Below are 17,631 nucleotides of genomic sequence, written 5' to 3'. Positions count from 1 at the left end.
TTGCCTTCAGATGCGCAGCCGTAATTTCGGTACAGCTGGCACCTGCTACTGGTGCACAGCGTGAAGGTGAAAGGTCGAAGAGGCAGTTGTTCCAAACTCAAGAATGGCTTAAAGGGACTTGTAGATTAATCTGCTTTATTAACTTCTGTATATTAGATAACTATTGCTGTGAATGACAGTACATCTTTTTGAATAAGTCGCATCTCTTTCTCTTTTAAATTAGCTTTTGAGTAATGAATATTAAATAGAAAGCATTTCAGGAGTAATTAAATGAAAACAGAATGATGTCATTTTACAATTATATTTGTATGTTTATAGAATAGGGGAATTATAATGTTTTGCAAGGAGCAAGAGCAAAAGAGCTCACTCTTCATAAAAGAAGAATTTGAAATAAATAAATCACATGTCCATTAGCCTTTGTGTTTAATCTAAAAAAATATGATGTAGTTTGCAACTTAGCATGAAGTCACTGGGTGCCAGTGGCTTGCCATGGCATTCCCAGGGGCTCCACGTGCTCTCTTTATGAATCAAGTGACTGCAATCTGTCATCATTCTTTTATCTACAGTTTAGCACAGTTCGTTTGGCTATTAGTGTGCAGCAAATGCTCTCAGAATAGCAAAGGAGTTGTAAAAAATGAACAATGGCCATATCTTTTCCTTCACACACTTGTAAAGGAGATAGACAACATTTCATATGGAAAAAACAGAACTGTAGGTAGCTTAGCCCAGTAGTAATTAGGCTTGCTTGGTAACACTCTCCCCCAGTGTGGAAATGCAGACAAGATGGTTCTTAGACTCTTCATTAATCGTGGTTGGCATGATTGGCTATCACTGGACATGAAGGATAAAAAGAGTTCACTTCCTGTATCTTTTTTAAAGCTTCTGCAAGGAAAATTTCTAATCCATAGATGAAATACCGACACCAGCTCTGGGAAAAATGTGTAACAGTTTGTGTTCTAAGGGCCAGTTTTGTCTGCTGACTCAGTGGTTTTGTTTTCAAAGAATTCTCTGAAAAAGCAAGCGCCGCAGATGTCATCGCCCTTTCGTGCTAGCGCAACACGGGCAGCAGCATTTGTCCATGCTGCACGAACGGGAGTTGTCTGGGATCTCATTCCACTCCCAAGTGTTAACACCGGTGCAGTCTGTCTCCTGTATGCAGCGTTTCCGTGACACGTGAAGATTACCCGAGTCCTCTTCCTGGGTCACTCCCCAGCCCGGCCAGGGCTCACCAGGAGCACCCTACACATGCATGGGTATCACAGAGAGGCTGACACGTCCACCTGAGCACACGAATTAGGAGTGTTTCCCTCCCCTACCACTTGAGAGTGGCAGGCCGTCACACCTTGGTACTCTGGACTTTCCTCCATCCTGTAAGGCGCCTTATTTTCTGCAGGGTTGCAAGGACCTAAGAAGTCACTATGTAAGGGCAACCTGAGACTCAAACAGAATTGTGATGATGGATGATGATGATGAAAATGAAGTAGAAATAATTATCATATGCCAGGCTTGTGTGCTCAGTGCTTTACACACACGCACACACACACACACACACACACACACGTGTTTCTATTTAGGTCTTATGCTCTGCAAGGCAGATATTTTTATCTCCATTGTATAATCAAAGTACAGTAACTACAGCTCTAAGAAGTCAGGTAACTCACTCGGTGTCACAGCTAATAAGCAGCAGAACCTGTGCTCCTAACCACCCTACAACAGCACTTTTAAATGGGCTAGAAACAGGGGTGGTAGGGATGGAGGATAGGCAACAAGGGACACAACATTCATTTGTTTATAATTCCTTGATGCAGCTGAGGACTCCCCCCCCCCCCCTTTTGAGAACTGATTGGACACGAGGTAAATGCTCGACCCAAGCTGCCTCAGTTAGTCTTCCCTGGATTTAGAAGTTGGCATGTAAAGTGTTGGTCAGCCTCTAGTCTTCCTGTGAATTGAAGACTTGAAAAAGCCAGAGCCACGGGCAGCTGTTCTCTGCCATGTGCTCAGAGAAGGGGCCAGTCCAGCAAGAGAGAGAAGCGAGCAGCAGACGTCCTGAGAGTCCCGACGAGGAACCAGGCAGCTCCAGAGAGAGGCTGAGAGACCCTGCAAGCTTCGTGTCCCTGGTGCTCAGCCCTCGCGAGGCCTGGCTGCTCTGCCTGGTCCCGGGCTCCTCACGTCGACCCTTGTAGGCCTAGGTTATGTCTGCGGCAGTGGCTGTCCTCACAGCCCAAAGAGTCTTGGCTCAGGAAGTTGAGGACAAATGAACCCATGATACAGACTCACCCAACACAGAGGAGGCATTCCTTGCACGTGTCCAGTTCGCCTGCACTCCGGAACCCTTTCTTACGTGCCCTGGGTCTGTGTCTCTGCCCTGTGTGCGTAAGTGTGGAAGTGCCCTTCCCAGGATGTCCCAAGGCTTCCTCTCACCAGCCGATCCGGCCTTGAAGTCCCAGCCGGCTTACTTAGGTCTTCCTCGGAGTAAGGGGCCTAGCCCCGGGTTCTGCCCGTCTCCGAGCTCTTTCTGGGACAAGCCTCGTCAAGGTCACAAACACTCCCTGGACTGGGTGGGGGCATGGTGCAGTGTGGGTTTGGTTCTTGGCCCCAAACTGTTCCACACTTAGTCTTCCTGACACTTAGGCATCACCTTGCAGTAGCAAGAATGGAAATGGACTCCCTAACGCTTTGCAGTTTTATAGGGTCTCCTACTTACTGTCTCTTCCGAATCTCTATCCGATGGGTAGGGAGGGCCGATGTGGATATTTTTTAACTTGAGAGCATAGGCACATCAACAAGGCTAGTGTTACAGTACCTGTGCGGGGAAGTATGCAGCGTTCAGAGAGGCCAGACCACTTGCCCAGCCACTTCGCCCGTGAACACCAGCGCCTGGAATAGAACGAAGGGTTTCTCGTCTCTAGGTCTTACACAGTTCTCACCACACCAAGGCTTCCCAGTCCTAACCTTCCCTTCCTTCCTGCACTTCTTATCCATTCATCCCTGCCAAGGGAGGCAGCAGGTATTTCTCAGTGGCATCATGATGGGGGTGAGAAGCTCTTCGAGTTTCTTGAAAGACTGGAACATGTCAAGTGAGGGTTGACTTAATGATGGCTTGATTTACTCATTTTACAGTTACTACGGTTTTTCACCTACTCGAAGGGTAGTTGTGTGAACTTTTCCCGAAGTCTATTAGTGTGCTGCAGCTGTGTTCAGTCTTCGCAGTCATTGCTATCTTAGCTTGCGGAAAGTTTGACCAACAGGAGCAGCCTCTGGGGCAGCTGTGAGCTTACAGTATGTGAGGGAAGACTGCATTGGGTGGCAAGCTGGTTACTACATGAGAATAAGGTCAAGGTTTTCTTTTTCTTTATTGTTTTTTTTTTTTTATCCTCACTTAAGGACATTTTTGCATTTGTCTTCAGATGGAGCAGGAGGGAGAAAGGGAGGAAGAGAGAGAGAGAGAGAGAGAGAGAGAGAGAGAGAGAGAAACATCGATGTGAGACACATCGAGTGGCTGCCACCCACACAACCCCAACCTGGGGCCAGAGACAAACTGCAACCGAGGTGCGTGCCCTTAGCGGGAACCGAACCCAGGCCACTCTGGTCCACGGGCCGATGCTCTAACCACTGAGCAAAACCGGCCAGGGCGGTCAAGTTTTTCTAATCCTCTGACCTGTGAGTTCATTCTGCTTTGTAGCCCAGAAGAGCCCGTACGTGTTCACTCTGTAACCCTTGTCAAGCTTGGGAAGCACAGACTTTCAGACCGAGGGGATTCCACCCTCCTTTCCAGGTTGTTGCACTGCAGACTCTCCGTGCTTGCTGCGGACCTGTACTGCATCACAATCCCAGCAGACAGGTTTGTAGCCCACATACCTGGCCGGGGAGAGCAGTGATGTGCTCCGTGCGTCTTTGGAATCGTTACTTCACCTCTGAGGACCACAGCACCTCAGCCTGGCGAATTCTGATCCTTGCTTGAACCCCCCAGAATCAGGCAGCTGAACTATTCCCTCCTGAGGCCTCAAGCCCAGACTCCCCAAGATGGTAGCCGAGACTCACTGCCTGAGCTTTCCCGCCCCGGCACCCCTCAGCCTGCCCCTGGCCCGGAACACCGTGCGTGGAGAGCAGCATCCATGCGCACACTTAGCTGAGGTCATGCGACAAAGAGCAGGAAGAGCCTGGAAGGAAAGCGCAGGCCCCTAAGAGACCCGCCAGAGAGAAGACCCTGAGCAGGACCTTGGCTAGTGCCCCTCCTTCCTGCGTGGAGATGGGACAGAGGTGGTCCACTCGGGGAACTGAAGCGTCGGTCAGAGTTCGTGCTCTGAGGGGTCATTTCTCTGAGACCCTTGAGATGAGAGGAAAGAACTGGATGGTGGGCAGTGAGAGATGAATAAATACCGAGGCTACCAGGCTCCACTAGGCCTCAGGGACCACATTTGATTGTATTCAGTTCTGTGCCATCGTAACTGGCACGTAGTAGGAGCTCAGCCTGTGTTGCGTGTGTGCACCCTGCACGCAGTCAGAGCTCAGAAGGGAACCCTGACTGGAAGTGTGAGCCGGATTCCTCGCCCTCTGGCTCTAAGGGAGTCTGCACTTGAAGGGAGAAGCCCCACCCTCTGCAAATGCCATGCTCTGATCCCACAGGGGAGCCAGCCCTCCCTCCCGCCCCCTGCCCCCGCCCCTGCATCACAGAGAGGCCAGGAGCAAATTGACAGAAACCTGGAGGAGAGCAACTCAAGTGATTTAGGAGAATGGAAGGGCTGGCTTATGGGGCCAGATTAAAGAAGCTAAATATGTATAGCCCGCCTAAGTGACAACTAAATGGGGCATTTGATAAGTCTATAAATACTTGGAAGATGTAAATGCCAGGGAGGAAAGGGAATTACTTAGCATGGCACAATGGAGGATTGGCATAATGGGATAATATTAAGGAAGGGAAAATGAAGGCTGAACATCAATAAAAAGCTTCCTGACAAAGAACCATTCCTGACAGGGGACACTATTAAGTTCTGTGCTGTGGGCCCAGGGAAGTGATGGCAGTGCCACTCCTCGGGGTCCTGGCCACTGAGCCGGCAAGGCGGGCGCCCAGCTGCCTCCTGCCTGGGCTCAGGAGCCTTGCGGGTAACCAGTTCCTGTGGCTGCCCTGTCCCAGGACAGGACAGCAGTGGCCCTTCTTGGAAGAAGTCAGGTGACCCCGGCTTCCAGAGGCTCTGACCCTCTGCAGAATGGTGTCCGGGCAGTTCACCTTTCCACACCACTGCCGGAAAGCTTCACTCCACGTGAGTGGCACCCCGTTTCCTGAGTGACGGAGTCCATGTTCTAGCACGTGACTCGGCCCTTCGCCACATCTGGCCCTTGTGTACCTCATCAGCCACCAGCACTCCCCACATCCCTCCCCAGACCCCCAAACATTCTCCAAACCTTTGCACCTGCCTGCCCTCCTTCCCCTGGCCACCTGTCAACCTTGCTTATTCTCTGCAACAAATTCAGGTATCCCTGCCTGCCCCCTCCTAGGCACAGTCAGCCAGCCTCCGGTCCTGCAGAGCCTCCTGTGCGGCATATGTTTGTGGCACTTGCCACACTGTGTTGTCATTGTTTAAAGGCTGTGTTTTCTGCCCCTGCGGGACTGGGAGCTCTTTGAGGGCTGGGACTGTGCCTTGTATGTCTGTACATCCCCAGAGTCTGACCCCGAGCCTGGCACAAAGTAGGTGGTCAGTAAACATCTGAATACATCAAGGAACAAGATTTGATTCCCAGCACTTTTAGTCACTATCATTCTGAGGATCCCTATGTAATTATTAGGGCAAAAAGCTTCCGAATCTCAGTAACACCTTTGAACCATCTCCCCGGCCTCTTGGCCAGTACTTTCCGTGCCATTTAGATGACTGTAAATAAAAGCCCTCACACCTGAAAGGCAGCGGGCCGTCCTCTGTGGCTTAAATGTAAACTCCAGACTCATCTCCAATGGAAAATGCTTCTGAGGGCCCCATGAATTTTCCGCAAAAAATATTTTTCTCGCCACACAAAATCATTTTGAACACGATGAGTGAAATAATCCTCCCCTGTTGGTTATGAAGGTTTTTTATGTCCATCTAACCAAATCCCTTCACGAAATCAGGGCGAACGTAGTGACAGATGAGAGGCAATGAAACCCTGAACCTCGACTGTAGGGATAATATATTTATTACGAAATACAATATTCATTGCACTCTGCTTTGATGACTGCATGAGATGCCCTCGTGCCATTATGCCTGATGTTGTTCTGTTGTGAAATATGACATTCATTGGAAGTGTTGTGATGACCGTTCAATAAAGTAGCATGCTGTTTCCCGCTCCCTCCCTGGGTTTGCGTGGCCTCGGTTAGAGTTTACTTTACCGTTGAATATTTAATATCCACACGCGCTTATCGCCAGCCCTGTCGAGCACATGTGTACTCTGGTTGGGGTTCGTGTCACTGCTCTGCACCCCCCGCATCATGGCTGGACTGTCGGTCGGTCTGCTGGACAGCAGCCACGCTCGCAGCGCCAGCAGCACCGCTGGAGCACCCCCCGTGCAGCCCCATCTGTCCATCGGCAGGCGGCCTCGAACTTGCGGCCGCGGTCTTAAAGCTGAGAATGGATGCGCGGCTTCAGGATCAGGTCCTGTGTCTTGGACGGACTTCACTGACTGGGAAGGAAATGGGCATGCCATCCAGAACTGTCATCATTTCACTCCGGCTGCTGCCACGGCCTGGCCGAGGCCCCCGTCCTTTCTCACTGGACTTCTGCAGGGGCAGTGACCGTGCGCTCGGCCTCCCCTACCCATCGTTGCCACTCTCCCGTCCCCCATCAGTTACTGTTCCAAATCAAAACCCTCATCAATATTCACAAATGCTTTGAAGGCTCCCATTTCTATACTGGCCCACACTCATCTCCACATTTAACGTGACCTGAAAGGCCTTTTAGAACCTGGACTCGGCCCAGTCTTCCCCACCCTCAGTTCTACTTCTCCACTGGGAAGGTCCATCTCAGAAGCTTCCTGCGTAGGAGCTGAGTGCTCCTCACATGTGCCAAGCCCGGCCACTTGCCTTTTCTCGTTTTATTTCTTATTTTTCATGGATCCTCCTTCCCCAGTGATACTCTGTGCATCTGTTAAGATCACTGATCCTCCGAAGACAGGCTGGTCTTTATAGACAGACTCCTAGTGTGTGTGCCTTTGCTAGCCTCCCTTGAGCTCACACGCCCGTTGGCTAATTTGGGGACCCCCCAGGGGATAGTATAAGCCAGGCATTCATGCAGGACCATGAACTAGGAATAGCAGAGTCCCTTGAATAAAAATGAGCAGAAATGGCTTTGGAGTGGAAAGCTGTTCCTCTACTTACAGTTTCCCACCATCCCTACCCAGAGGAAATGGAGATGATGTTTTTGACAAGCGATGCCATTTTCACGTCAAATTGAAAAGTGTTCTGTTTGATGTTGGCCAGGGAGGAGCGAGACAGAGTTTCCCAGGGAGTGCAGCCTTCCGGCCGGTTCCCTGGTGCTGTTTCCATGCAGCTCGCTGCTTGATGAAATCTGCGGCCACTTGAAATATGATTTACTTCTCGTAAAAAGTTTCCAGCGGATAATGAAGATTCAAGAATGAGACGCACAGTGTAGCGTAGTCAATTTTGTTGCTATTGCTCTCCAGTATATCTCTGCCATCGAAATGAATTATTTATGATAATTTATTTCAACCATGGAAAATAGGACAGTTTTCATTGTGATGTGCGCTGTGACATTCAGAGTAGACACGTTGCGTGCAGTACTCTCAATTAATTAACCCTGAAGTTTCGCTCCGACTATCTTCTTCCTTGTAAGCAGGGAGACTGGCAGGTAATTCTTTCCCCAATAAACGATGATTCAAATTAATGTTTTGAGAACTCGGGGTAATATTGGTAATGGAGGAAATCAAACAACAGCAAAACTCGGTTGTGCATTTCCTTAGATTTTACAGTGCATAGAAGAGTTTTGAAATCCTCTAAGCCATTTGTCACTTGGAGAAAACGCATCCCTTCACTTCCTGTGAGGAGGGGTGGAGGAGGACAGTGCTGGTGGTGTAGATGCGGCAGGCAGTGTAGGGTACCACCAAAGCCAGCGGAGGTAGCCAGTAGCACCTTTATTGGTAAGAAGCTTTTTTTTTTAAGCAAAGCTCACACTGTGCAAAGGCTAAGCAGGCAGGGCTCCCCATGAGTTTCTGGGGGAGAAGGGATCACCCGTAATTGATTGCAGTCTTGTTTCTTTAAAAAAGCAGCTCACTTCCTCTTCCATTTCACTTGAGTTCCTTTTTCATTTTAAAGTGCTAAATACTTGCTTCTATTATAAGGCTGCAAAGACATATAAGAGTTGACGAGTGTGCTTAATGTGTACAGATATAAACAGAGCTCATGGAACTTAGATGGCGAGGCTTAGTTCACCCGGGCCGGGGAAGACATGCTTATCTGTCCATTACTTCGTTCTTCGTGGCGTTCCACGATCCACTTCAGCCCACGGCGGGCGGGCGGGCGGGCGGAGAGAACAGTTGATTCCTTTTCCCTAAAGACGACTAGTGTCTAATTTGAGGAGGATCACGTTTCAGCCGGCGCGTGGGCCCCAGGAGGAGCAGGGCAGGAGCAGCTCTCTGCCTTGCAGGCACCGGACTCAGGTGCCCCGCCCCGCACCCTCTTCCTGGCCTGCTGCTGGGCCAGGGACGCCAGCGGGTTCTTGGGACTCAGAGCAGCTTTGGGTGTTTGGTGCTTTTATTATTAGTTCCTCCAAGCCTCACCCACTTATCACCACCTGGCTTGGCATCTAGATCTAGCATTCAGCTCGCTGCGGTGCTGCCCCTCTGCCCGTCGAGGCCCCTGCCTCCCAGAGTAAGGCTCCTACTCTGCAGACATGCCCTCTTGGGCACAGCCCTGGTCATCCTTGTTTACCCCTCCCCCCACCCCCATCCAGACCCAGGCACATGACGCTTTCTCTTTGGTCTCTCACCTTCTCTTAGGTCTGTCCTTCCTTTGTTTAGACCGGCAGTGGTCAGCCGGTGTGCCGCAAGGATGTCTGAAACACGCACGGCCTGACTACAGTCGGGGCATTGCCCTCTTTCCCGAGACTGTCAAATGAGAACACGACAGCAGCCAGCCCTGTAGCCACCCAGTGTGAAGGAATCAGTATTATACCTATTTCTTTTGCCAGATTGGCAAAAAAAAATAGATTTTTTTGGGTGTGCCGAAGAATTTTAGCAGTTAGTTTATGTGTGCCAGTAGGCGACAAAGGCTGGAAATCGCTGCTCTAAACCAGGGGCTCCTTCTCGGGCCTCTTGCCAGCACCTTTGCACAAGACAGAGTATTCTGCCCCATGTTCTGTTCCCCCGATCACTGTGACTGAACCGCCACGCAGCCCGAGCAGCAGGTGGCTGAGGAAGGGAAGAGCTGGTGCTCCTCATGTATGGTGAGGGCTGTGTCCGTGTGGAGCAGGGTCATCTCGTCACTTCAGGTCGGTCTTGTCTTCCTGATACACGTGGGAAGCAAGAGGGGGAGTTGAGTGTTTTCCCGTTTCCGAGAACTTTGTGAAGTATGCCCTAGTTCTGTGCAGGGTGCTCGGAGAACGTTGCCGAGGGCACGTGCTCACTTTACAGGGAGTTCTGTGACCAGAGGAAAGGAGCTCCGTTTCCCAGTGTTTTCTCTGATGCTCATTGGCATTGCTGTGCACATGTGCTTTGGTGGGAGGGAAACCATTATTTTTAGGAAAATGTTCAACGGACCATGTTTCAGAGACAATTATTATGTCTACTGTTGTTCATCTTGAGAGTCTGCAAACATGGACCAAGTTCAGCAAAGCTTTGGGGGAGGCCAGAGGCCTGCTGCAAACCCTCAGGATCTGCTGCCCTGGGTCCCGGGCCCAGAGGTTGCAGTGGCTGCTGCCGCCGCAGCAGGGGGCAGCGTGGCCCAACGGAGGCGGCACGCACGGGCATACCAGGGACACCCACCGATGGCCCAGGAACGAGCCGTCCTATCTCACCATCGCCCTCCAGCAGTCTGCAGTGGGAGCTGCAGTCTGGGCCCTGAGTCTCAGGCAGCCTGAGGGCGTAGGCAGCAGGCGCGGCCTCTGGACCTGGGCAGACCTGTGCGCGTCCTTGTCCCACGTCACATCTTGGTAGCTGCGAGCTGTGCGACCTTCAGCAGGGTGTGTACTCTCAGGACCTCGTACCCTGTCTGCGGAATGGGGATCCTGTCTCCGCTGGGTCCGCTGAGGGCGGAGCGGTGTATGCGTGTGCCCACCGGTTCTGAGCACCCAAAGGCCCCGGAAAGATTGCTGTGGCTGGGCAGCAGGGAAGCTCTTCGTGCTCGGCGTCCTGGGGTGGCAGCTGTCGTGAGCAAAGACTACGGCCCGTGTCACCTGGGGGCCCCGAGGCTCCCCCTGGAGCCGCTGGCAAGGCAGGCGCAGTGGCGTGGGCTCCTCAGGCTCCGCGCGAGAAAGCCGGGTCCTTGGGAGCGAGCAGTATTCGTTTAGATGTTTGCCGCTGCAGGTCGGAGCCGCAGACCGAGGCCAGAAGTCCTGTGTTCTGTAGCCCCCCCCCCCCCCCCGCTTAGCTCTTCTTCAGCGGTTTATACTTCAGTCCTTGATATCTCACCAGTTCTTTTTCATTCCTTCATTTACTCATGTTTGTGTATTCCTTCTTCCATTCAGTAGCCATTTCCTACGCCTCTGATGTCCTGCAGATGCCCTGCTAGGTACCAGGGTACGGAGAAGAGGCCCTCGTGCTCCCAGCACCCAGCCGTTTGCAGACCAGTGTCCCTACCCCACCCACTGCATCGTCACCCTGCACCCTCACGCCGCTTCTCTCCACCCAGCTCTGGGGCCGCTGAGCCTGCTCACTGCCGGGCACCGAGGCGTGCAGCGCACACCGGCTTCGTGTGCTCGCGGCGGCAGGAGGAACAGCGGGAAGACCCGAAGCTGCCACCTGGCGCAGGGAGGCGGGCCCAGCACGCGTGTGGACGGCCCCTGGGCCCCTGCTTCTGCCCGCGGCCCTCCAGGCGGGCGCAGAGCGGCGCTGAGGCATGCAGATACACAGATGACAGCCGCTTGTTTCATTTCTCCGGGCCAGGCGTTTGGAGAGTAGCTCTGTGCTTTGTTGGGAAGACTGCAAGTTTTCAGACCAGAAACACTGTCGTTCAGAATCCATGCTAACCCACGCGCCAGACCAAATAGGGGTGCCTTGGGACTCTTTCCCGTTGTAGGTGTGTTTGTTTTTTCCTGCATCTCAGTGAAGTTAGATATTGTGAGGAGACTGTAATCTGATTTACCTGTTCATAATCAAGACATGAAGTGGGGCACCTCCTCGAGCCCCAAGATTGCACTGGGCCAGGCCAGGGAGGATAACCATGGTTGGAATAAAGAAACACCAGTGACTATTGAGGCCCATGAAAGAGTTAGTCCTCACAGCAGCCCCTCAAAGTCGTCATTACCACCCCCGTCTGGAAGGAGATAAAGGCTCGGCGAAGGGGCGACCCCCAGCCTCCTCAGCCAGGTGTGTGGCAGGGCCAGGTTTGGCCTCCGTTCCGACTGGCTGCGGAGCCTGTCCCTGCCACACCATGTTGGTTCCATTTCATTAGAGGACTTTCCTACAAGCTCATGGCCGAGCCTGCAGGAAGGAGGAAGGGGATGGGGACGTGCCTGCGGCAGGGTAGGGTATGGGTGACTCTGGACCAAGCTGTGTGACCCCCCACCAGGTGGTCCCTCCCAAGTTGGGCACAGTAGCTGCCAAGGATAACACGCGGGGATGTGTTTCGGACCCAGGCCTGAGATTGTAGCATGGGTTGGGCACATTGAAGATGGGCATCTCGGCATCCCTGTAACAGTGCAGGAAGTGAGCAGAAGCTGGGGGCGTGGGGGCCCCACTCAGGCAGTGTCCCTTGCACAAGATACATACCGATGGCGCGTTGTGACTCGGGCTGGGTGGGCTGGTGGAGCTGCTGGGAGCTCTGTCCTGCGTCTCACTCGTTCACGTTGTCAACCACAGAGCCCCAGCCTCCGGTGCGCACATCACCTGCGACAGGGTCTGCCCTGCCCAGGGACGGGTCTTCTCCAGAGGCACTGGCCCCACGGTTCAGCGGTGTCCCCACACCCGCTACAACCATGAGGAAGAACTCGAAGCGTGCTGCTGTGTCGTACCATCCTGCTCACTCATTTCCATTTTTCTGGAAGAGTAAAAAAGAAAAAAAAATCATCCATTTTAGCTAACTTTATTTTTAGAAAAGTCTTTTATTCAAACATCCCCTTACTTATTACAGACATAAATACATGCATCCAGACAAATGAATCCACGGGAGAACCGTAGAAAGTAATTGGCACATCACTTCAGGATGCTTTGTCAGTTACTGGAGGACTTGGGTACCTCTAACTTCCATCTTTTCCATTAAAATATCCATTCTGCCTTCACACTGTGAAGCCTGCAGTATTTTAGACTGTCTCCGCGGATCTGTTAGTTTTGCTTGTCAATTTAATTTGTGGCTCTATGACTGTGGGTGGCTTGTTAGATTGTACATAGAAACACGTGATCTGCAAATGATCTCAGCATCAGGCTGAAGACCTCGCCTCTCCCCAGGGACACTGGACATGCAGTCAGTCCGGGATTGGCAGGTTGCCTTTGCAACCAGCCTAAGGGTGATGATGATGATGATGGTGATGTATGTATGCATGCAATGGCGGATGTTTAGAGCTACAGAGAAGCTCATTACCTTTGTGATTATACACCTTAAGTGTTTGTAGCACTTTCTATTCTTTGCACTTCTTATAACCACCATCTCATGTGATCCTCAGAGCTTCCTTGTGCTGGATTATTATTGTCCTCTTTATAGCTAATGAAACTGAGACACAGAGAGAGGGGGCCCAGTAACTTGCTTGAGATCACAGAGTAAATTGGATTGCAAAAATGCCAGAGGATAGAACCAAGTACCACCAAAGCCCAGGCAGGGGATGTGTGTGGTGGCCCTGGCCACATAATTGCCATTTCCCTGCCCTCCTTGAGGAAGGGGACCCTGAAGCTGTGGAAACGGGCTGGGAGTGGGAGGCAGAGTCCAGGAGCAGAAGTGTCGGCTCCACGTGCATGGCCACAGCTCACTGTACCATGTGCTGGGCCTGCAGCAGCCGTGTCCCTGGCCTCCCTCCCGTGATGTCACCTGCACGGTACATGTGCTGCATGTCCCCACACACATCTGAGCATGTCTCTCATTTGCTACAAACCCATGACTGGCTCCCATTGCCATCAGGATGAAGTCTAGACTTTTCAGCATGGTTTTCCCACCTGGCACTGGTCTTGCTTCTAGCCCACCTCTCTCCTGCCACACCGAGTTCCGTACCATCACAGAAACGCCGTGTGCGTCCCCAACCTCCTTGGCTGTTTCTCTGTGGGACACGTTTGTGATGAAGTCCATGAACATTGCCTTCTCTGCAGAGTCTCCCCTGACTTCTCCAGGACCCGGAAGCATCCCTCCCTCCCGCATGCCCACAGCACTGTGCCCACCCAGCCCTATTTCCGTGTCCTGGGTGGTCTGGCCCGGGAGCTCCTAGCTAGCTCCTCGACGGCAGAGGCTATGATGGATGCCTGTGCTCTTTCCTCCCCTCGGTGTCTGGCAGACTTTGAATTTAAGAGAATGGATAAGGATGTATAAGTAGGAGTGAGGTGAGTGGGTGAGTGAATGAATTAGTGAATGAAGAACGACTGAAAGCCTCTAGCGGCCTGAGCCAGCAGGGTGGTGCAGGTTACGTGGGGGAGTCCCATTCCCCCTCTGCCTGAGATGTTTCCCTCCATAGCTGACCTCTGTGGTGAGATGAGAGGACGGAGGTGAGCTGAGCTGCCTGGTGATCGAGCACAGAGGGCAAGTGCAGCAGGGTTGAGAGGCAGGGACCGATCCAGCAAGACCCGAGGGCAGAGGGACTCTGGGCCAAAGCATCAGTGTCTCCCTGTGACTCTGTCTTCTAGATGATGTCTGTCCTCATGAACACCATCGTCTTTGAAGACTGTCGGAACCAGTGGTCAGTATCCAGGCCTCTCCTGGGGCTGATCCTGCTCCATGAGAAGGTGAGTGACTGCAGCGAGGCCCACGGAGGCGGTCACTGGGAGGCAGAGGAGCCACAGGCCAGGCTGCGCTGTGACGATGCAGGGGGACCCCTGAGCTGCAGCTGGGGCCGTGGGCCTCCAGGGGCCTCCAGACTAGCTCTTCTGGAACCCAGAGCTCCCACTCACTGGGCGGGTGGTTTGCTTCAAGTTCACCCTCATCTCCTCCCCGTTCCTGGAGGATTCTGAGCAATCATCCCTTTGCTCCTTCCTTGTCCTCCTTTCAAATCTGGGGTCCCTACAGCCCCAAATGGTAGCAGCAGCCCCTCGGGGCCAAGCGCCGGGCCAGCACCCTCACCTGCCGTGCACGCCTGCCCTGGGCTGCCTCCCAGGCTCCCGCTTCCCCTGCAGCCGCCGCAGGAACGGTGCATTACTGCTCGGGAGAATGAATTGTCTATACAATAAGATAGTACTGGGGAGAAGACAGTGAGATTAGAGGCAGCCGCATACATTAAAATTCAAACTGAAATCCCAGCCTCGGAAGGAAACTAATAGAAGAAGAAAATATATCAAAAAGAGAAGATCTGCCTCATCCTTCACCTGTGCTGAAGTATCCAATTTTAGCCACATTCCGCAGCACCGCTATCCATCTTCCCTGGGCGGCACTGTGATTTAAATCCGAGCTCTATAAAAGAGAGCAGTTCTTTTAAAATGATTGAGAGGGAATAAGGGCAAATTCAGTGTTTAGAAAAAGCTTATGACATCACAATATTATACTTTACTGATGGAGGCAATATTTCATGGTTTGGGATGAAAAACTAATAATTTTCTATTTGGTGTGAGTCACTGCATCATTATAAAAGGGGAAAATAAGTAGTTCTGTGCATTCCCAGTCTTGTTCAGAAAGACATTGAGCTTTAAGTCTAGCCTCTGATATATAGTATTTAAGTATTAGTCTGACTCCATATTAATTATGTGTGTTTTTGATGTGAGCTGTTTTAATGTATGATGCAAATTAAAGATCGTGCTCTTTGGGGCTGGAAGGATAAACACGAGCCTGGCAAAGCGTTGTCTCTGGCTGAGATGAGCTGTTTCAGTGATTAGGGCTGCATGTCACATAAGAGCTTGTGTTTGTGCAGAAGCCCAGGCCCCAGCGGAGGGGAAGGGGCTTTTCGGTTCTTTGTGACCAATATGACAGATATTGTTCTTAGTGGCAGAAAGTTCTCCCGGAGCTGAGCCAGCGGCTCCTTAGCGCCCACCTCAGCAGGCAGAGCGTCCTGACCCGGAGACGGGCCATGGAGCAAAGTCTGGAGTTTGAGGGGTGACCCACGAGAGCGTGAGGGGTGGGAGCCGGGGCCTTCCTGCAGTGGCCCAGCATGCTCCCTGGCTCCTTGGGTCCCGCTCTTCCCCTCAGCCTTTCCATAGTCAGTGGAGAGGAGTCGGGGAGACCTCCGTGTGCTCGGCCCGAGGAAGCAAGGACTGCGTCAGCCTGAAGTGCGCAGTGGCAGCAGAACTGTTAGAGCTGGAGGTGTTGGGGGGGGGGGGGGGCGTCATTTATGCCCAGGAAGCCTCGTTGCTTTAGTTTGCTCTCAAGGCTCAAGTTCAGAGTGGACCTGGACCAAGGCTCCTCTGAACTCAGAGCCCTGAGCAGACTGGCCTGGGCTGGCCTCTCCTCGGCCCAGCTCGGAGTCAGAGCCCTGCCACCTGTCCGTCTCCCCACAGCATTTCAGTGAGCTGCGCGCGGGTCTGATAAGCAGCCAGCCTCTCCCCAAGCAGGAGGTCCTCGCCCAGTGCTTCAGGAACCTGATGGAGGGGGTGGAGCAGAGCCTGTCCGTCAAGAACAGAGACAGGTAAGCAGTGCCTGGGAGGCTGGCATCTGTGCGGGAGGCGGCGTTCGAACTGGACTGTGCTTCACACAGCTCCCACACTGACGTGGCTTTTCCGCCCCTCCCCGCCCCCGTAACCCTGGACCATTCCTTCCATCCGCATGCCGCGGGCCGCACAGGGGTGCAGAGAGGATGAGTGCCGCTCCCCTCCGCTGGGCCCCAGGAGAGAGGAAGAGTCACTCGAGAAAGGTCGGAAAGCTGAGGCGTGCTGCCAGGGCAAGGGAAGGCTTGCGGCTCGCGAACAAACTCAGGCCTGGGGGGCGGGCAGGTCGGGCAGACTCCAGCTCCGGCTCTTCCTGACCCGTGCGGCTGCGCGGCCGTGGGCAAGGCAGCAGCCCCCACCCTCGGGCTTCCAGGGAAGCGGAGCCCACACAGCCGCTGTGATGTTTGAATGACAGGCTGCAGTGAGCACGGTGCCAGGGCAGGTGGCCCGCAGCGCATATCAGTTCCTCTGCCTGACCTTTAAGAGTGGCTGGTTTAAAGATAGGCCCGGCTCGCGTAGCTCAGTGGATTGAGCATCGTCCCGTGCGACAAGAGGTCACTGGTTTGATTCCTGGTCATGGCACATGCCCAGGTTGCAGGCTTGGTCCCCTACAGGCTCATTCCCCAGTAGGGCGCACACAGGAGGCAGCCAATTGATGTTTCTCTCTCATCAATGTTTCTGTCTCTCTTTTCCTCTTCCTCTCTTTCTAAAAAAAAATCAATAAAAATATACCTAAAAATAATAAAATAAAAATAAGAGGCAGTGGGTGACTGGTTTTGCCAGAACAGAGACAGGTAAGTTACCAATGGGCTATAAGAACGAGGAACCTGCCCTGGCTGGTTTGGCTCAGCGGTTGGAGCGTCGGCCTGCGGTCCGGAGAGACCCGGGTTCGGTTCCCGCTAAGGGCGCGTACCTCGGTTGCAGTTTGTCCCCGGCCCTGGTTGGTTGTGCGGGTGGCAGCCACTCGATGTGTTTCTCTCTCTCTCTGTTCCTCTCTCTCCCTCCCACTCTACCTGAACAAAAAATGGAAAAATGTCCTCGGGTGAGGATAAAAAAATATAAAAAAGAACGAGGAACCCGCCCTGGCGGTTTCTCAGTGGTTAGAGCATCGGCCTGCGGACCAGAGTCCCAGGTTCAGTCCCTGCTAAGGGCACGTACCTTGGTTGTAGTTTGTCCCCAGCCCCGGTTGGGGTCATGTGGGTGGCGTTTGTCCCCAGCCCCGGTTGGGGTCGTGTGGGTGGCAACCAATTGATGTGTCTCTCTCACATTGATATTTCTCCCCCACCCCACCCCAATCTGAAGATAAATGCAAAAATGTCTTCGGGTGAAGATTAAAAAAAAAAAAAAAAACGAGGAACCTGATCTTATCCGTTATACCTGAATTCATCCATTCATTCCCTCATTCATCCAGTGCACAACATTTTATTGAGACTCTGCTCTGTGCCAGGCAGTGGGGATACCAGTGGTGAACCTATCGCTCAGGGTTTTCGCCCTCGTGGAGCTTCTGGTGGAGAAGACAGACAGTAGGAGTGATGGAGAAAGCAAATGTTTCAGAGTGAGAACGGCCTGCACCATCCTTCTGTTGAGGTGTGAAGGGCTGCACCTTCTGAAATGCAAATCGCAGTCGTCCCAGCAGCCACACCTTGTGGTGGAGTCCCCTGCCTGCGCGCCGATACAGGGCCAAGTCCCTGGGCTCTGCGGACACGGTCCCTCCTTCAGGCCCAGATC

General features: G+C 52.7%; 1 protein-coding gene across 1 annotated transcript in view; it reads left to right on the top strand.

Annotated features, from left to right (window-relative positions):
* Positions 1–17,631, top strand: part of RANBP17 (RAN binding protein 17) — a 106,344-nt gene that overhangs the window by 87,876 nt on the left and 837 nt on the right. The window contains exons 13-14 of the mRNA XM_036242145.1: positions 13,960–14,058; positions 15,757–15,884. Of these exons, the coding sequence (XP_036098038.1) occupies positions 13,960–14,058; positions 15,757–15,884 (227 nt within the window). The remainder of the gene's footprint in view (positions 1–13,959; positions 14,059–15,756; positions 15,885–17,631) is intronic.

This window comes from Molossus molossus, unplaced genomic scaffold (assembly GCF_014108415.1).
Source record: "Molossus molossus isolate mMolMol1 unplaced genomic scaffold, mMolMol1.p scaffold_m16_p_4, whole genome shotgun sequence".
In the NCBI taxonomy this organism is placed as follows: Eukaryota; Metazoa; Chordata; class Mammalia; order Chiroptera; family Molossidae; genus Molossus; species Molossus molossus.
Note: the sequence above shows the minus strand (reverse complement) of the source record. Positions and strands in the feature narration are given on the sequence as shown.